The 16,795-nt window shown below is 46.0% G+C and overlaps 1 protein-coding gene across 2 annotated transcripts in view; it reads left to right on the top strand.

Moving 5' to 3' along the window:
- Positions 1–16,795, top strand: part of ADK (adenosine kinase) — a 311,940-nt gene that overhangs the window by 19,378 nt on the left and 275,767 nt on the right. Inside the window, exon 1 of one of the 2 annotated variants that reach the window (XM_070752039.1) lies at positions 5,211–5,836. The exons of the other annotated variant lie outside the window; for it this stretch is intronic. Coding sequence (XP_070608140.1) covers positions 5,823–5,836 — 14 coding nt within the window. The 5' untranslated portion in view covers positions 5,211–5,822. Of the gene's footprint in view, positions 1–5,210; positions 5,837–16,795 lie in introns of those variants that run through there. 2 annotated transcript variants of the gene reach the window in all.

Raw genomic sequence — 16,795 nt, 5'->3', positions numbered from 1 at the left:
GTGTGCTGGCCAGCTGATTTTTGGCTTGCACAGAGGCTCTGGGAGGGTGTTTTTGGCTTCCAGGGAACCTCCAGAGGGATGAGGGAGGGTGTTTTTCCCCTCTCCCGGCTTCAGGAAAGCCTTTGGCGCCTGGGGAGGGCGAAACACGAGCCTACTGGGTCCATCAGAAGTTGGGAAACAGGCCATTTCCAGCCTCCAGAGGGCCTCCAGTTGGCGGGGAAAGCTGTTTTTGCCCTCCCCAGGCATTGAATTATAGGCGTGGGCACTCGCAAATGTGCGATAATGCGCACACACTCTCTTTCAGCACCCGAGGGGAAAAAAAGGTTCGCCATCACTGTGATAGGCGACGCACTGGCTTTTTTTTTTAAAGCAACCTATATTAACTTGCTAAACCACACCGTACTTAATAGACCTCATTAGTTGTGTTCACACAGCATTAAGACCCACCTCTGCCGTTAGGCATGGGGGAATTGAGACACCTCCCCTGGCCTATATATTTTATGCATGGTATGGTTGTGGGTATGTTTTATTTTTAAATAAGGGTTTTTAAGTTTTTTAATTATTAGATTTGTTACTGTATATTGTTTTTACTATTGCTGTGAGCTGCCCCGAGTCTATGGAGAGGGGCGGCATACAAATCTAATAAATAATAATAATAATAATTGAGGCTTTGCCTCACGGCTTTACAGTGATACCTTGTCTTACAAACTTAATTGGTTCTGGGATGAGGTTCTTAAGGTGAAAAGTTTGTAAGACGAAACAATGTTTCCCATAGGAATCAATGGAAAGGCGATTAATGCGTGCAAGCCCAAAATTCACCCCTTTTGCCAGCCGAAGAGCCCGTTTTTGCACTGCTGGGAGTCCCCTGAGGTTCCCCTCCATAGGAAACCCCACCTCTGGACTTCTGTGTTTTTGTGATGCTGCAGGGGAATCCCAGCATCGCAACAACAAGCGCTTCGCTGGCAACGGAAGTCCTGAGGTGGGGTTTCCCATGGAGGGGAGCCTCAGGGGAATCCCAGCAGCGCAAAAATGGGTGCTTTGCTGGCAACAGGAGTCTGGAGGCGGGGCATCCCAGCGGCGGCGGTGGGTTTGTAAGGTGAAAATAGTTTGTAAGAAGAGGCAAAAAAATCTTAAACCCCGGGTTTGTATCTCGAAAAGTTTGTATGATGAGGCGTTTGTAAGATGAGGTATCACTGTATTTCCCAACTTCGTTTTAAGTTCTTCTACTACTAGTCCTTAAGATACAAACAAGGAAAACGCATCATAGTTTTAGTCTGAGCCAGCTACCGGGTTAGGTAATGCAGCCATACCTGTTTTTGATCTTTACCTGAAAGCGGCTATTAGAACAGAAGGTCAGCAGCACTGGTGCCCTCACCTGTTCATCTTGTCTGTCTAGCTAGGTTCCTGTTACCTGGGCCCCCCCCTTTTTTTTTGGCTGGGCTTGGGATAGTTCTCTCACAACTGTAGCCTCTGTACTCGCCACCATAGTTCCCTCTAAGCTGAGCAGTGAGCAATCGCTCACTTAAAAATCATCATCAACTCAGAGTTTTCCAAACCTGCCCAGAAGCCGAGAGGGAAAGAGTGAGAGGGAAGGAGAGAGAGAGGAAGAGAGAGAAACAGATAGAAAAAAGAGAGGAAGGAAAAGAGAAAGAAAAAGAATGGGAGTAAGGAAGAGAGAAAGAAAATCAACATCTAGTTTGAAACTAGCTCAACTATTTAAGTGGCATTTTGATATTGATAGAGTTGCCCTATTATGAGCTCACTGTTATAGACACACAGTACAGTATTTTATTTTGAAATTCTCTGAGGCAAAACAGGGTGGGATTTTTGTTTGTTTGTTTGTTTGTTTGTTTGTTTGTTTATTATTTCTGTGCCGCCCAGTCCTGAAGGGACTGCCGCTCAGACACTATACTTTTCCACCCCCCCACCCCCCCAAAATAGAGGGAACACTGCTCGCCACAGAGGGTTCTTTCACTAGGCCTCACTTACAGCACAAGGAAAGAGGTGGCCTAACCGAGTGGCTTTGCTGGGTGGGTGTGTCTGTGTGACACATCTGCAAATTCGATAATAGTGACACTTAGTACAAGGAGTAACGCTGAGGAACAGATGCAACCCAGCCCCTGTCAGATAGTGCAGCCCGAGAAAGCGCCCCAGGCAAGACTTTCCTCCTGCAGTCCTTGCAAAGGGAGGGGGAAGAATAAGAAGATGTATCTACAAGTGGTCCTCATCTTATGACCACAATTGGAACTGGAGTTTTGGTCACCTAGCACACAGGGCGTCTCCAGCTTTAGCCACTTGAAGACTTGTGGACTTCAGCTCCCAGAATTCCTCAACCAGCTGACTGAGGAATTCTGGGAGTTGAAGTCCACAAGTCTTCAAGTTACTAAGGTTGCTGGCTGAGGAATTCTGGGAGTTGAAGTCCATAAGTCTTAAAAGTGACCAAGGCTGATGGTTGAGGAATTCTGGGAGTTGAAGTCCATAAGTCTTAAAAATGACCAAGGCTGCTGGCTGAGGAATTCTGGGAGTTGAAGTCCATAAGTCTTAAAAGTGACCAAGGCTGCTGGTTGAGGAATTCTGGGAGTTGAAGTCCATAAGTCTTAAAAGTGACCAAGGCTGCTGGTTGAGGAATTCTGGGAGTTGAAGTCCACAAGTCTTAAAGTGGCCAAGGTTGGAGACCCCTATGCAAGTAGACCCAGTTTTAGGGCCCTTTTTTTACTGTGGTCATTAAGCAAATCAGCACCGTTATTAAGCGAACACAGTCATTAAGAGTATGTTGTAGTGCAACAGTTGTCACACTTGAGGACAGGTCACATTTTCCCCTCCCCCCCTCAATACCATCATAAATCTGAACTGTTGTTAAACATGTGGCCACACATCAAGGATTACTTACATTAGTTTGATAGTAAAACTAGTACTACCGTAGCACCCATGGCTTTGGTTTCTAGTCCAGTCTTCCTTTGAAGAGTTGACATTGATTTTGTACATCTGAATGTACTTCCTCTCGGAGAATGGGGGCAGTACGGATCTCCGAGGAGAGTTCATTCCAGAGGGCTGGAGCCGCCACAGAAAAGGCTATTTCCCTAGGTCCCGCCAGATGACATTGCCTGGATGAAGGGTCCTGGAGAAAACCGACACCGTGGCACCTGACCAGCCACTGGGATGTATGAGACAGAAGACAGTCCTGTAAGTAATCTGGTCCAATGCCATGTAGGGTTTTATAGGTCATAACCAAAGTCAAATTCAAAGTGTTGGTAATGACCCATAAAGCCCTACATCGGGCCAGATTACTTGTGGGACCGCCTTCTGCCGCATGAGTCCCAGCCACCGGTTAGGTCCCACAGAGTTGGCCTTCTTCTGGTCCCATCAGCCAGACAATGTCGCTTGGTGTGGCCCAGGGGAAGAGCCTTCTTTGTGGGGGGGCCCAACCCTCTGGAATCAGCTCCCCCTGGAGATTCATACTGCCCCCACCTTTCTCGCCTTCTGTAAGAGTCTTAAGACTCACCTATGTCTCCAGGCTTGGGACAATTAAGTCTCAGCCCCCTGGACAATGAAATGAGATATATGTTGTATGATTGAACTGGTATGATTGTTTTTAAATATTGGATTTTTAGATTGTAATTTTAAATTTAATCAGATTTGCCGTTGTACTGTATTGTTAAATGCTGTGAGCCACCCCGAGTCCTCGGAGAAGGGCGGCATACAAATCTAATAAATCTAATATATATAATATAATATATAACCAACACTTTGAATTGTGTTTGGAGACTAATCAGCAGCTCATGCAGCTGGCGGAGTGATGTAGAGGCATGAGCATGCCTCGGGAATAGAATTATTTTATTGGCCTAGTGTGATTGGACACACAAGGGATTTGTCTTTGGTGCAGATGCCCTCAGTGTATATAAAAGATACATTCATCAAGAATCATGTGGTACAACACTTAATTATTGTCATAGGAGGCGCATGATCGCTGGCGTGGCTGCATTCTGTACTACCTGCACAATGTTTATATTCATGGAAAAACTCAAGAGGGGGGCTGCCTGCTGAGACCCTTTCTCAGATTCCAATTCTGTTCCCAACTTGGATTTCTCTTTTTTGCCTTGGTTTTATTTATTTATTTATTTATTTTGTCCAATACACAATGAGGGTTTTAGTGGGTATATATATACATAGTAAAATACACGATGAAGGTTATAGAGGAGATACTCATAGTAAAATATATTTATGAAAGAATAGAAAAGAAGATATAGTAATAGAACATATCAATGAAAGAATAGAAGAGATATAGGAATAGAGGAAAGGTATAGGAGATATAGGAGAGCAATAGGACAGGGGACGGAAGGCACTCTACTGCACTTGTATTCGCCCCTTACTGACCTCTTAGGAATCTGGATAGGTCAACCGTGGATAATCTAAGGGTAAAGTGTTGGGGGTTTGGGGATGACACTACGGAGTCCGGTAATGAGTTCCACGCTTCGACAACTCGGTTACTGAAGTCATATTTTTTACAGTCAAGTTTGGAGCGGTTAATATTAAGTTTAAATCTGTTGTGTGCTCTTGTGTTGTTGTGGTTGAAGCTGAAGTAGTCGCCGACAGGCAGGACGTTGCAGCATATGATCTTGTGGGCAAATACTTAGATCTTGTTTAAGGTGTCTTAGTTCTAGGCTTTCTAGGCCCAGGATTGAAAGTCTAGTCTCGTAGGGTCTTCTATTTCGAGTGGAGGAGTGAAGGGCTCTTCTGGTGAAGTATCTTTGGACATTTTCAAGGGTGTTGATGTCTGAGATGCGATATGGGTTCCAAACAGATGAGCTGCTTCTCCCTCCTTCGTCAGGGGTTAAATTCCATCTTCTCATCGCATGGGGCATCAGCCCTTAAACCAGTGTTTTCCCAACCTTAGCAACTTGAAGATACCTGGACTTCAACTCCCAGAATTCCCCAGCCAGCATTCTCTGGCTGGGGAATTCTGGGAGTTGAAGTCCAAATATCTTCAAGTTGCCAAGGTTGGGAAACACTGCCTTAAACTGATGAGTGTGTGAAGAAAGCCAAACCGGGCTCAGAGGAACTGTAGGGCTCAGCGGCCGTCAGGCGCATTGCCTTTTTTTTTTTGCAAGGAACGAAGCAGCCCCGGTTGCATTCGGGACAACCAGCAGGTCTTGCGAAAAGAGCAAAAGTCACGCCCGGGGAAGAAATCGAAGTCAAAAGGTTGCTGGAGTTTCGCAAAGTGGGTGGAAATGGAACCCGGAGCGCCTTCTGAGGGAAGAAACGACGGGCCCCTTCGTTCACCACAGCCCCTTCCCACCCAAAGGCCCGCGTGGGGCTGCCACATTGGGCGGCCCGGCCGCAGAAACGACCAGCCGCCTTCCCCACAAGCCTGACGCCCGGGAGAGCCGAAGGCGCACAGGTGGGGCCGCCGTTTCCCTCACGGAGGCCGGCCGCGGGAACGCGCTTTCGCCTCACGTTGGCCGGTCGTGGGAGCGCGCTTTCGCCTCCTGCCGGCCCCGCCAAAGGTGGCCTGCGGAAGGGAGGAGCTGGGGCGCGTCCCCGCAGCGTGGAAAAAGATGGCGCGCCCCGCCAGGAGCGCGCGCCACCCTCAAGCCGGCTCTTTCCCCCCACCCCCGCCACCCCGTGCCAGCCAATGGCGGCGAGCACGTTGGGCAGAGCAGTAAGGGAGGCGCGGCCCAGGCGGCCCGCGGGGCTCCGTCCCACAGCGCGCGCCTGGAGCGGCGGCAGGCGGGTCGAGCGACCTGCGGGTGAGGGTGGGGGACGGGACAGTCATTGCTTCGCCAGCCGCCGCCGGCAGCAGTAGCAGCAGCAGTAGCAGCGCCATGGCCACCCTCAGGTAGGTTGCTCGCTCTGCTCCCCCCCCCGCCCACCCCCGCGGGCTTCCCGCCGCCGCCTGAGGAGAAAAAGAGCGCGGGGATGCTCGGCCGCCCCCTCAGAGCCGTCAACTAAGTTGGCGGGACTTGCGCTCCCCAGGCATGTGAGGGGTTGGTGTGTGTGAGGGACCACGGCGGCGAGGCTCCCTCACGGCCAGGGAGGAGGACAGTCACCGCCGCATCCCCTGCAAGCCAAAGGGAGCGTGGCCGCCTTCGCCTCCCGCGCGCCCCTGCCCGGCTTGTTCCCCGGACTGAGCGCTGCTGAAGTTGGGTGGGGGGGCTCTTTCTCTCTCTCTCTCTCTCAGCTCCCTGCTGGCCGCCTGGTCTGAATACTGAAGCGCTAGCGCCGGTTCTGGATACCAAAGCGCGGGGCTGCTTTAAACGCAGGGGAGAGAGAAAGAGAGAATATCAGCCCGGGACGCGGAGTCGGTTTGGCGCGGGTGGGGTGGGGGGGAGTCTCACCCTCGTTTTCCCTCACACCAAACAGCTCCCCCCACCTCCCGCCATCTAAAGATTTTGGGAAGCGGCGTGCACTGCAGCGATAAGCAGGGAAGCCGTTTGGTAAAGAAGTCTGCCTTCTGATTATACAAAGTGTTTTCTCCAGCCGGCTTCAAGGGAGTGGGGGTGGAGTTCAGATCTTTAAAGCAAAAAAAAGAGAGGTCCGGATCTTAAAAAGGGGGTTGGGGTGGGGGAGTCCGGATTTAAAAGGGGGGGGGGAGCTCGAATCTTAAAAAAATAAAAATCCGGACCTGCCCGGATCTGGTCGCGCATCTCTCCGTCCCAGAGTTCTTTTTTAAGCTGTAAGATTTTGATTTAAAGCCGGGTTGGCAGGCTTGGATTCTCCTTATAAAGTCTACGGAGAGGGGCGGCATGCAAATCTAATAAATAATAATAATAATAATAATAATAATAACAACAACAACACAGATCTCTTCAAACTTGGAAACTTTGAAGACTTATTTATTTATTTTATTTATTTGTTTTGTCAAGTATATAATAATATTTATATACATGATACTAATAGAAGAGAAACATTAGGACATGGGACAGGAGGCACGCTGGTGCACTTATGCACCCCCCTTACTGACCTCTTAGGAGTTAGGAAAAGTCAAAGTGGATAGTCTAAGGATAAAGTTTTGGGGGTTAGGTGATGATACTACAGAGTCAGGTAGTGAGTTCCATGCATCAACTACTCGGTTACTAAAAGTCATATTTCCTGCAGTTGAGATTTGTGGACTTCAACTCTCAGGATTCTCTAGCATTTTTATTTTAATTATTTGTCAAACATGTATAGGATAGATTACATAAACATAACATAAGTAAAAAGTAATGATAAAAGAAAGACGGACGTAGGCACAATGGTTCATTTAATGAGGACCCGGATTGTGGGGGCAATAGGCTGGCTCTGTTAAAAAGTGCTATTGCTAACATGTAAGCAGCCCTGAGTCTAAGGAGAAGGGCGGGATAAAAATCAACCAATCAATCAAACAAACAAATATACCATTTGGGAGTTGAAGTTCCCACATCCTAAAATGATTGATGTGGACTTCCTTCCTGGATTTAAGTGCAAGCTGTGCCCTTTCTATTGTTATTTAACACAGTTTCCAGGTAAGGATTAAACCAGACCTCCTCGAACCTGGCACTTTTAGGACTTGTGGACTTCAACTCCCAGAATTCTCTAGCTAGCATAGCTGGCTGGAAAATTCTGGGAGTTGAAGTCCACAAGTCTTAAAAGTTGCCAAGTTTAGGGACCCCTGTTAAACCTGTTTAAAAGCCCTATATAAAGTTTCGGGCTCGTTCGAGCTGTTTTCGAGCCAATCTCTTTGGAGAACTTCTTCTGCTCCTGGGGCTTTTTCTGACCTCACCAAGCAAAAGAAGGCTCAGGTGGGTTCTAAGTGAATAAAATAAAAGTGCCCCCCAAAACAGGGCAGGACTGATTGTCTCGGCAATCTAATGGAGTTGATTTTGATAACCCTTGGTTGGATCAAAAGCAAAAAAAGTACAGGTTCAATTTGGCCCTGTCTGCTTTGGAAAAAAAGGCATTTGCCAGGTATCGTGGTAGGCAAAGGTGGGATTGCATCATGCTGTTGCTGCAATGCAAAAGGTTAGACCGGAGGGCCTCCTTTGGCAGTCAGGACAGTATTGAAGAAGGGCCTCTTGCTGACCTTTGATCATCAGGAGGTATTGCAGACCTTGAAGGGTTTGGGGTCTGGCCAGAATTGAAATCCAGCAGTTTCCGAAACGTTCTGGAGAGCCAGTAGGGGAAATTTTGAGCACTGTACTTTTTCGGACTATAAGATGCACCAGTGTAAAAGACGCATCAAGATTTCGAATAGGTAAGTAAGAAAACAAAAGTTTTTGTCCTCCTGGGTTCCCAGGAACGCTCTGCAAGCCTCCCAAACTCTCTGCGCACCTTGGTTTGTTTGTTTTTTTTGCAAAAATGGAGCCTTTCCCCTCCCAAAAAACGGGGGCATTTTTGCCTTCCCCCAGGATTACTCTGCAGGCCTCCCAAACCTCTGCGCACCCAATTTTTTTCAAAAAATGGACCCATTTTTCATCAGTTTTTGCGAAAAAGCCTGCACCAATTCCCCCGTTTTTGTGAAAAACAGCGTGGTTTTCCCCAGTTTGTTTTGCACAAATGGGATGCAGAGAGGGTTTGGGAGGCCTGCAGAGTTCTAGGGGCTTGGGGAATGTAAAAACACCTCCGTTTTTGCAAAAAAATGGCCCATTTTTTGTCCACTTTTCCACAAAAATGATGTTTTTGTCTTCCCCTAGCCCCCCGGAATACTCATCAGGCCTTCCAAACCCTTTGTGTACCCCATTTTTGTAAAAGATGAGCCCATTTTTCACACAAATGTGATACCGGGGGCGGAGCTTCGGGAGTCCAAAAATGGCTGTATTCGGTGTATAATATACAACCACATTTCCACCCTCTTTTAGTAGGTGTGTTGGGGGAGAAGGTGCATCTTTTACTCTGAAAAATATGGTAGTTTGGAGAACCACCTCTAGCTGGCCCCAGAGGGGTGGGAAAGGGGATTTTGCAGCATCTTTCCCTACCACAACTACCGTCACACCACGCCCAATACCCGGTAGTAAAAAAAAAAATTGATTTCACTACGAGGTCCAGCCCTTGCCATACCCAAATTTGCTCCATGCATGGAGCAATTGGCTCCGTAACCTGCAGGGATCCATAATCTGGCTGGATTAATAAGAGAGCCAAGCCATCAGGGTTTGTAAACAAATCGTTTTAAATTGAAGTTTGAGATTCAGGCATTCCACCAAATCTGTGCTGTCCTTCAGATTCAATCCAGAAGAGGTAGTAACCCCTATCCACCAATGCAGAACCTGCCTGGAATTTAATTCATCCACTTCTTATGAAATCTGACCTTTGATTTGAGGTACCCTGAGTGAGTGCAGAGTTGTAGAAATTGCTGATGAATGGGATGTTCTCTTTCTTTTAACCAAGTGAGGTTTTGCTGTGACTGCAACAATATTGGATGTCTCGAAATATTTTCTGTGTGTAATGTTCCGTTACAATTGTGAGGGATTGTGAGTAAGACTTTCATAGAAACATAGAAGACTGACGGCAGAAAAAGACCTCATGGTCCATCTAGTCTGCCCTTATACTATTTCCTGTGTTTTATCTTAGGATGGATATATGTTTATCCCAGGCATGTTTAAATTCAGTTACTGTGGATTTATCTACCACGTCTGCTGGAAGTTTGTTCCAAGGATCTACTACTCTTTCAGTGAAATAATATTTCCTCACGTTGCTTTTGATCTTTCCCCCAACTAACTTCAGATTGTGTCCCCTTGTTCTTGTGTTCACTTTCCTATTAAAAACACTTCCCTATTTAAATGTTTCGATCATGTCCCTCCTTTTCCTTCTGTCCTCCAGACTTTATAGATTGAGTTCATGAAGTCTTTCCTGATACATTTTATGCTCCACCATTCTTGTAGCCCGTCTTTGGACCCGTTCAATTTTGTCAATATCTTTTTGTACGTGAGGTCTCCAGAACTGAACACAGTACTCCAAATGTGGTCTCACCAGCGCTCTATATAAGGGGATCACAATCTCCCTCTTCCTGCTTGTTATACCTCTAGCTATGCAGCCAAGCATCCTACTTGCTTTTCCTACCGCCCGACCACACTGCTCACCCATTTTGAGACTGTCAGAAATCACTACCCCTAAATGCTTCTCTTCTGAAGTTTTTGCTAACACAGAACTGCCAATGCAATACTCAGATTGAGGATTCCTTTTCCCCAAGTGCATTATTTTAGAACTTTCAACATAGTTCTGAAATAACAGATACTTCAGATTATATACCAATAGGTCCAGTATGTTCAGGGTAGTTTGACTGAAATTCTTTAGATTTTTACAACACTTGGATCTGTGAACTCTTAAGCGTAAACCACATTGCACAGTGAGCTTCGTGGCTGAACATTGATTTTCCGGTTTTCCAAGTTTATTTTAAAAGCCTTATATATCACTGGAGCCAAAACCAGCTCTGAGTAGGGAACGTACTCTATTTACATAAATCAAGCTGAAATGTGCCAGTAATATTCCTGTCTTCCCAAAAGACTCTTAATTTATTTTGGTAACGAGGTGTCTCTGCGTTTTGAGAGCTGATTGCAGGCTTGAGTTTTGGCCAGAGTAAAAATCTTTGAAATTACTGGGGGAAAGACATGATGTTTGAAAATGAACTCGGGCTTTCTGTTTGCCAGTCCTGTGGAAAATAACAGTTTCGTTGCAGCTCAGCCTACATGAGGCTGTCCTCTTGAAATTTCTAGAATGGCCTTCTCTGTGACTAAATTAGTAGACCGGTAAAATACAGTGGACATAATATACCTAGACTTCAGCAAAGCATTTGACAAAGTAGACCACAACCTACTTGAACATAATCTCTCGGCTGTGGCGAGGAGAGTGTTTGCCCAGGTTCGCCTGGTGCACCAGTTGCGGCCCTACTTGGACAGGGGGTCATTGCTCACAGTCACTCATGCCCTTATCACCTCGAGGTTCGATTACTGCAACGCTCTCTACATGGGGCTACCTTTGAAAAGTGTTTGGAAACTTCAGATTGTGCAGAATGCGGCTGCGAGAGCTATCATGCGGCTTCCCAGATTCGCCCATGTTTCTACAACACTCCGTGGTCTGCACTGGCTGCCAATCAGTTTCCGGGCACAATTCAAAGTGTTGGTCATGACCTTTAAAGCCCTACATGGCATTGGACCAGAATACCTCCTGAACCGCCTTCTACCGCACGAATCCCAGCGGCCGATAAGGCCCCACAGAGTTGGCCTTCTCCGGGTCCCGTCGACCAAACAATGTCGTTTGGCGGGCCCCAGGGGAAGAGCCTTCTCTGTGGCGGCCCCGGCCCTCTGGAATCAACTCCCCCCAGAGATTAGAACGGCCCCCACCCTCTTTGTCTTTCGCAAGTTACTCAAGACCCACCTATATCGCCAGGCATGGGGGAACTAAGACATCTCCCCCAGGCTTATTATATTTCACGTTTGGTTTGTATGTGCTGTATGGTTTTTAATTGTTGGGGGTTTTTATATATTTTATTATTAGATTTGTCCCATTGTTATACTGTTTTTATTGCTGTTGTGAGCCGCCCCGAGTCTTCGGAGAGGGGCGGCATACAAATCTAATTTTTTATTATTATTATTATTATTATTATTATTATTATTATTTCTTCATAAGGTAGAAAAAAATAGGATAGACAGCTACACAACCAGATGGATCAACAACTAGCCGACTAACCATACTCAACGAGTAGTCCTCAATAGGCCTATGTCCACAGGGAGAGAATTAAACAGTGGGGTACAACAAGGTTCGTCCTAGGCCCAGTACTCTTTAATATCTTCATAAATGACCTAGATAAGGGAATAGAAGGAGAATTAGCCAGTTTTGCAGATCTTGGGGTCTTTGTAGACAACCAGCTAAAGATGAGCCAGCACTGTGCAGTTGCAGCCGAAAAGCCAATGCAGTCTTAAAATGGATTAATAGAGGGATACAATCCAGATCAAAGGAGGTACTGATACCACTCTATAAAGCCTTAGATAGACCACACCTAGATTACTCCATCCAGTTTTGGTTACCACACTACAAAAAAGACGTCGAGACTCTAGACAAAAGTGCAGAGGAGAGCAGCCAGGGTGATTAGGGCAGTGTTTCCCAACCTTGGCAACTTGAAGATATTTGGACTTCAACTCCCATAATTCCCCAGCCAGAGAATGCGAATGCTGGCTGGGGAATTCTGGGAGTTGAAGTCCAGATATCTTCAAGTTGCCACGGTTGGGAAACACTGGATTAGGGGACTGCAGACTAAAACATATGACGAATGGTTGCCTGAAATAGACATGGCGAGTCTAGTGAAGAGAAGGACCAGCGGAGATCTAACCGGAGTCTTCCAATATTTGAGGGGCTGTCACAGAGAGGAGGGGGTCAAGCTATTTTCAAAGGCACCAGAAAGTCAGACAAGAAATAATGGATGGAATCTGACCAAGGAGAGGTTCAACGTGGAAATAAGGAGAAACTTTGACAGTGAGAGCGATCAACCAGTAGAACAGTTTACCTTCAGAGGTTGTGAGACCTCCAACACTTGAGACTTTCAAGAGGAAATTGGACTGCCATTTGTTGAAAATGGTGTAGGGCAGGGGTCCCCAAACTTTTTACACAGGGGGCCAGTTCACTGTCCCTCGGACTGTTGGAGGGCCGGACTATAAAATAACCTATGAACAGATTCCTATGCACACTGCACATACCTTATTTCTTTCTCTCTCACTCACTCTCTTTCTCTCTCTCTCTCTTTTGCTCTCTCTGTCTCTTTCTCACTCTCTCTTGCTATCTCTCTTCCTCTCCCTCCCTTTCTCTTTCCCTCTCTTTCTCCTCCTTCCTTCCTTCCCTCCCTCCTTCCTCTCCACTTCTCTTTCCCTCACTTTTTCCCTTCTCTTTCCCTTTTCTTTCTTTCTCTCCACTTCTCTCTGGCTTTTCCCTCTTTCACCTTCCCTCTTCTCTCCCTGCGGAGGACTCACCCGACAATACTCCACCCTCCGACCCCGGACTCCCATTCAATCCCCATTCAGAAAACGGGAGCTAGCAACTCAAAGAGAAGGAGGCGGGTGTGTGCGTGTATGTGTGTGTGTGTGTTGTGCCCAGCTCGGCTTTTGGCAAGCCTTACTTTACCTCGGGTGAGATGAGATTGAGAGGGACGTTCTCACTGCTTTTCCAGTGCGGCCTTGGAAAAGACCCGCGGGCCAGATAAATGGCCTCAGCGGGCCACATGTGGCCTACGGGCCGTAGTTTGGGGACCGCTGGTGTAGGGACTCCTGCTTGAGTCGGGGTTGGATTAGATGACCTACAAGGCCCCATTCCAACTCTGTTACTCTAGAAACCTCATCTTCAGATCTGGGTGGTAGACCTGGTGCTGAGCTTAACTTGAAGGAGACAATATGTGCCATGTGAACATTATTTTATAAACTTTGGACTAACTTGTGACTTGGAGCTTATGACATGGGAGCATCTGCTTCAAGAGTTACAGCTGTAGTCATTCATTATGATCTGTTTCTGTTATCATTAATAATTTTCATGCTCCCAAGTGCCTGTAGTGTGATAAGTCAGTAGATCTGTTCATTATCAGCAAATAAAGATGCACGCACCTTTTTCCTTTTCTTTTTACAAAAAAAGGATTTTTAATCTTGGATAGTTTTTAAATTTAGTTTTTAAATTTTTAAATTTTTCAAATTTAAATTTAAAGTTTTAAATGTATGTATGTATGTATGTATGTATGTATGTATGTATGTATGTATGTATTTTTAATGTCAGATAAACACACTGACTCATTTTGCTGGTAAAATCTAGGCATTGGTGTCTGAACAGGGCCAGTGTGACTTCCTAAAATGTTGATTCAGTTGGAGAAAGAAACCTTTGGGTTCCATTTCAGATGCCAAAAGTTCTGGGCTCCATTTGAAAAAAGAATTTTTTTTAATTAACCGGAGCCAAAATAAACCATTAAGAACATTTGCTTTCCCCCTGCCTCCCAACTCAGACACACACACACACACACATTTTCCAGCTCTTAATTTTAGTTAGAATTAATTTATGAGCTACAGATGAATCATAAAACCCATTTTATCCCGAAAGGCCAGCATAAAAATTGGATGCATCTGTTTTATCCTGATGGTCAATGCAGACAAAGGATGGAAATCAGGGCTCATGGAGTGGAAGCGCCATCTGCTGGCCACGCCCCGTTTAGCAAAGGGGAGGAAAGTCACGGTACGTCACATGAAGACGCCATGACGATGCGAGTTTCACCCTAGCTCAGTGATAGCGAACCTGTTTTCTCGGGTGCTAAAAGGGTGCAGGTGAGTGCGATTGCACGCATGTGCATGCCCACACCCATAATGCAATGCCGTCTCCCCACACATGCGCACAACCCTTGCTACCCTCCCGGCGCATGCATACAGGACTCATTGATGCCTCTGGACTTCCAGTGGGCTTGTTGGGTTGTTTTTCGCCATCCCCAGGCTCATGAAAGCTGCCTGAAGCCTGGCGACAGCGAAAAACAGCCCAACGGGCATACCAGAAGTTTGGAAATGAACTTGCCATTGGGTCATTTTTCGCTGTCCACAGGCTTCAGGAGGCTTTCCTGAACTCGGGAGAATGAAAATCGCCAAAGCCCTTCATGGCACCGGACCAGATTATCTCTGGGACCACCTTCTGCTGCACGAATCCCAGCGACCGATTAGGTCCCACAGAGTGGGCCTTCTCCGGTTCCCGTCAACTAAACAATGTCATTTGGCGGGACCCAGGAGAAGAGCCTTCTCTGTGGCAGCCCCGGCCCTCTGGGACCAACCCCCCCCCGAGATCAGAATTGCCCCCACCCTCCTCGCCTTTCGTAAGCTCCTTAAAACCCACCTCTGCCGTCAGGCATGGGGGAACTGAGATATTCCTTCCCCCTGGGCCTCTACAGTTTATGCATGGTATGTCTGGTTTTTATAAGGGTTTTTTAGTTGTTTTATTATTGAATTGCTACATATTGTTTTTATCACTGTTGTTAGCCGCCCCGAGTCCACGGAGAGGGGCGGCATACACATCCAATAAATAAATAAACAAACAAATAAATAAATAAATAAATGACAGAAAACCAGCTGGCACTGACATAGGACAACACCTTGCGTGCCCTCAGATATGGTGCCACGTGCCATAGGTTTGCCATCACTGCCCTAGCTGTAAGTGAATTCCATGTAGCAAGAAAAGTCAAGCTCTACTTTTACTAATTGAATAAATAGCAGGGATTGAATGGGGAAAGCACGCCCTCTATTTATATGGCTCCTTATAACAACTCGTAGCTTTTGGGTCCTATCACTATGCTGATAGGTATTTACTCAACATATCTCAAGGCCAGAAAAAGGTAGCTGAATTGATCAACAAAACTTTGAATGGCTTTCCGGCAAACGGAGTGAATTTAAATGTTCCTCAGGCATCTACAGCAGTGTTTCCCAACCTTGGCCACTTGAAGATATTTGGACTTCAATTCCCAGAATTCCCCAGCCAGCGAATGCTGGCTGGGGAATTCTGGGAGTTGAAGTCCAGATATCTTCAAGTGGCCAAGGTTGGGAAACACTGATCTACAGAATGATAGCCCACAAACTTGCTTCCCTCCCCCCCTTTGCTTTAAAAAAAAAAGTCTGGATTACAGATAAAACAGCTTGAGCTATTTCCACGACTTTTCAAGTGTGCCTCTTGATAAAATAACATTTGAGGATTTCAAAAGCCACTTAGCTGCTGTGAACCCTGTGCTGCCTGTGTGTGCCTTTTACACAAACACACAGAAAGGCTTAAAAACAAATTTGTGAAAGGTCTTGATTGATCTCTGTTTGACCGTAGCAGTTTAGGTCATTAATTAATCCTGACTTCATGGGAGAGAGAGAGAGAGAGAGAGAGAGAGAAAGGTTTTGCAGTCTTAAAGTGGTGCGAGCTCGTGTAGCTAGTCCTCAACTTAGAACCACGATTGAGCCCGAAATTCCTCCTGCTAAGTGGAATAGGAGTTGATCATTTTACGATCTTCCTCGCCACACATGTGAATCACTGCAGTTGCTAAGTGAATACAGTGTTCCCTCGATTTCTGCGGGGGATGCGTTCCGAGACCGCCCGCGAAAGTTGAATTTCCGCGAAGTAGAGATGCGGAAGTAAATACACCATTTTTGGCTATGAACAGTATCACAAGCCTTCCCTTAACACTTTAAACCCCTAAATTACCATTTCCCATTCCCTTAACAACCATTTACTCACCATTATTACTGGTACTCACCATTGAATAAGACACTTAGTGATCCTAATATTTATAAACATAATTATTTATTAACAATAAAAAAAATTGTTATTTATTTGCAAAAATTATTAGTTTGGCGATGACATATGACGTCATCGGGTGGGAAAAACTGGTATAGGAAAAAAACCGCGAAGTATTTTTTAATTTATATTTTTTGAAAAACCATGGTATAGGCTATTCGTGAAGTTCGAACCGGCGAAAATCGAGGGAACACTGTATAGCTTCCCCCATTGACTTTGCTTGTCAAGAGGCTCCCAAAAGAGGGTCATCCGATCTTGGAGCAGAACACTGTGGCCGTTATGAATATGAGTCAGTTGCCAAGCATCCTGAATTTTGATTGTGTGGTCAGGAAGATTTATTTATTATTTATTTATTGGATTTGTATGCTGCTCCTCTCCGAGGACTCGGAGCGGCTCACAACACATCAAAGAAAACAGTACACAATATAAATTATAAAATCCAGTTAATATACAATAGAATCTCAGTTATCCGATATAAGCGGGCGGGCTGACAGTCAGATAACCAAAAATGTCAGATAATCCAGACTCTACTGTATGTGGCTTGCCCGCCCACTTCACTCCTCGG

Source organism: Erythrolamprus reginae, chromosome 5, assembly GCF_031021105.1.
Source record: "Erythrolamprus reginae isolate rEryReg1 chromosome 5, rEryReg1.hap1, whole genome shotgun sequence".
Taxonomy (NCBI): Eukaryota; Metazoa; Chordata; class Lepidosauria; order Squamata; family Dipsadidae; genus Erythrolamprus; species Erythrolamprus reginae.
This window is presented reverse-complemented; position numbering and strand designations above follow the sequence as displayed.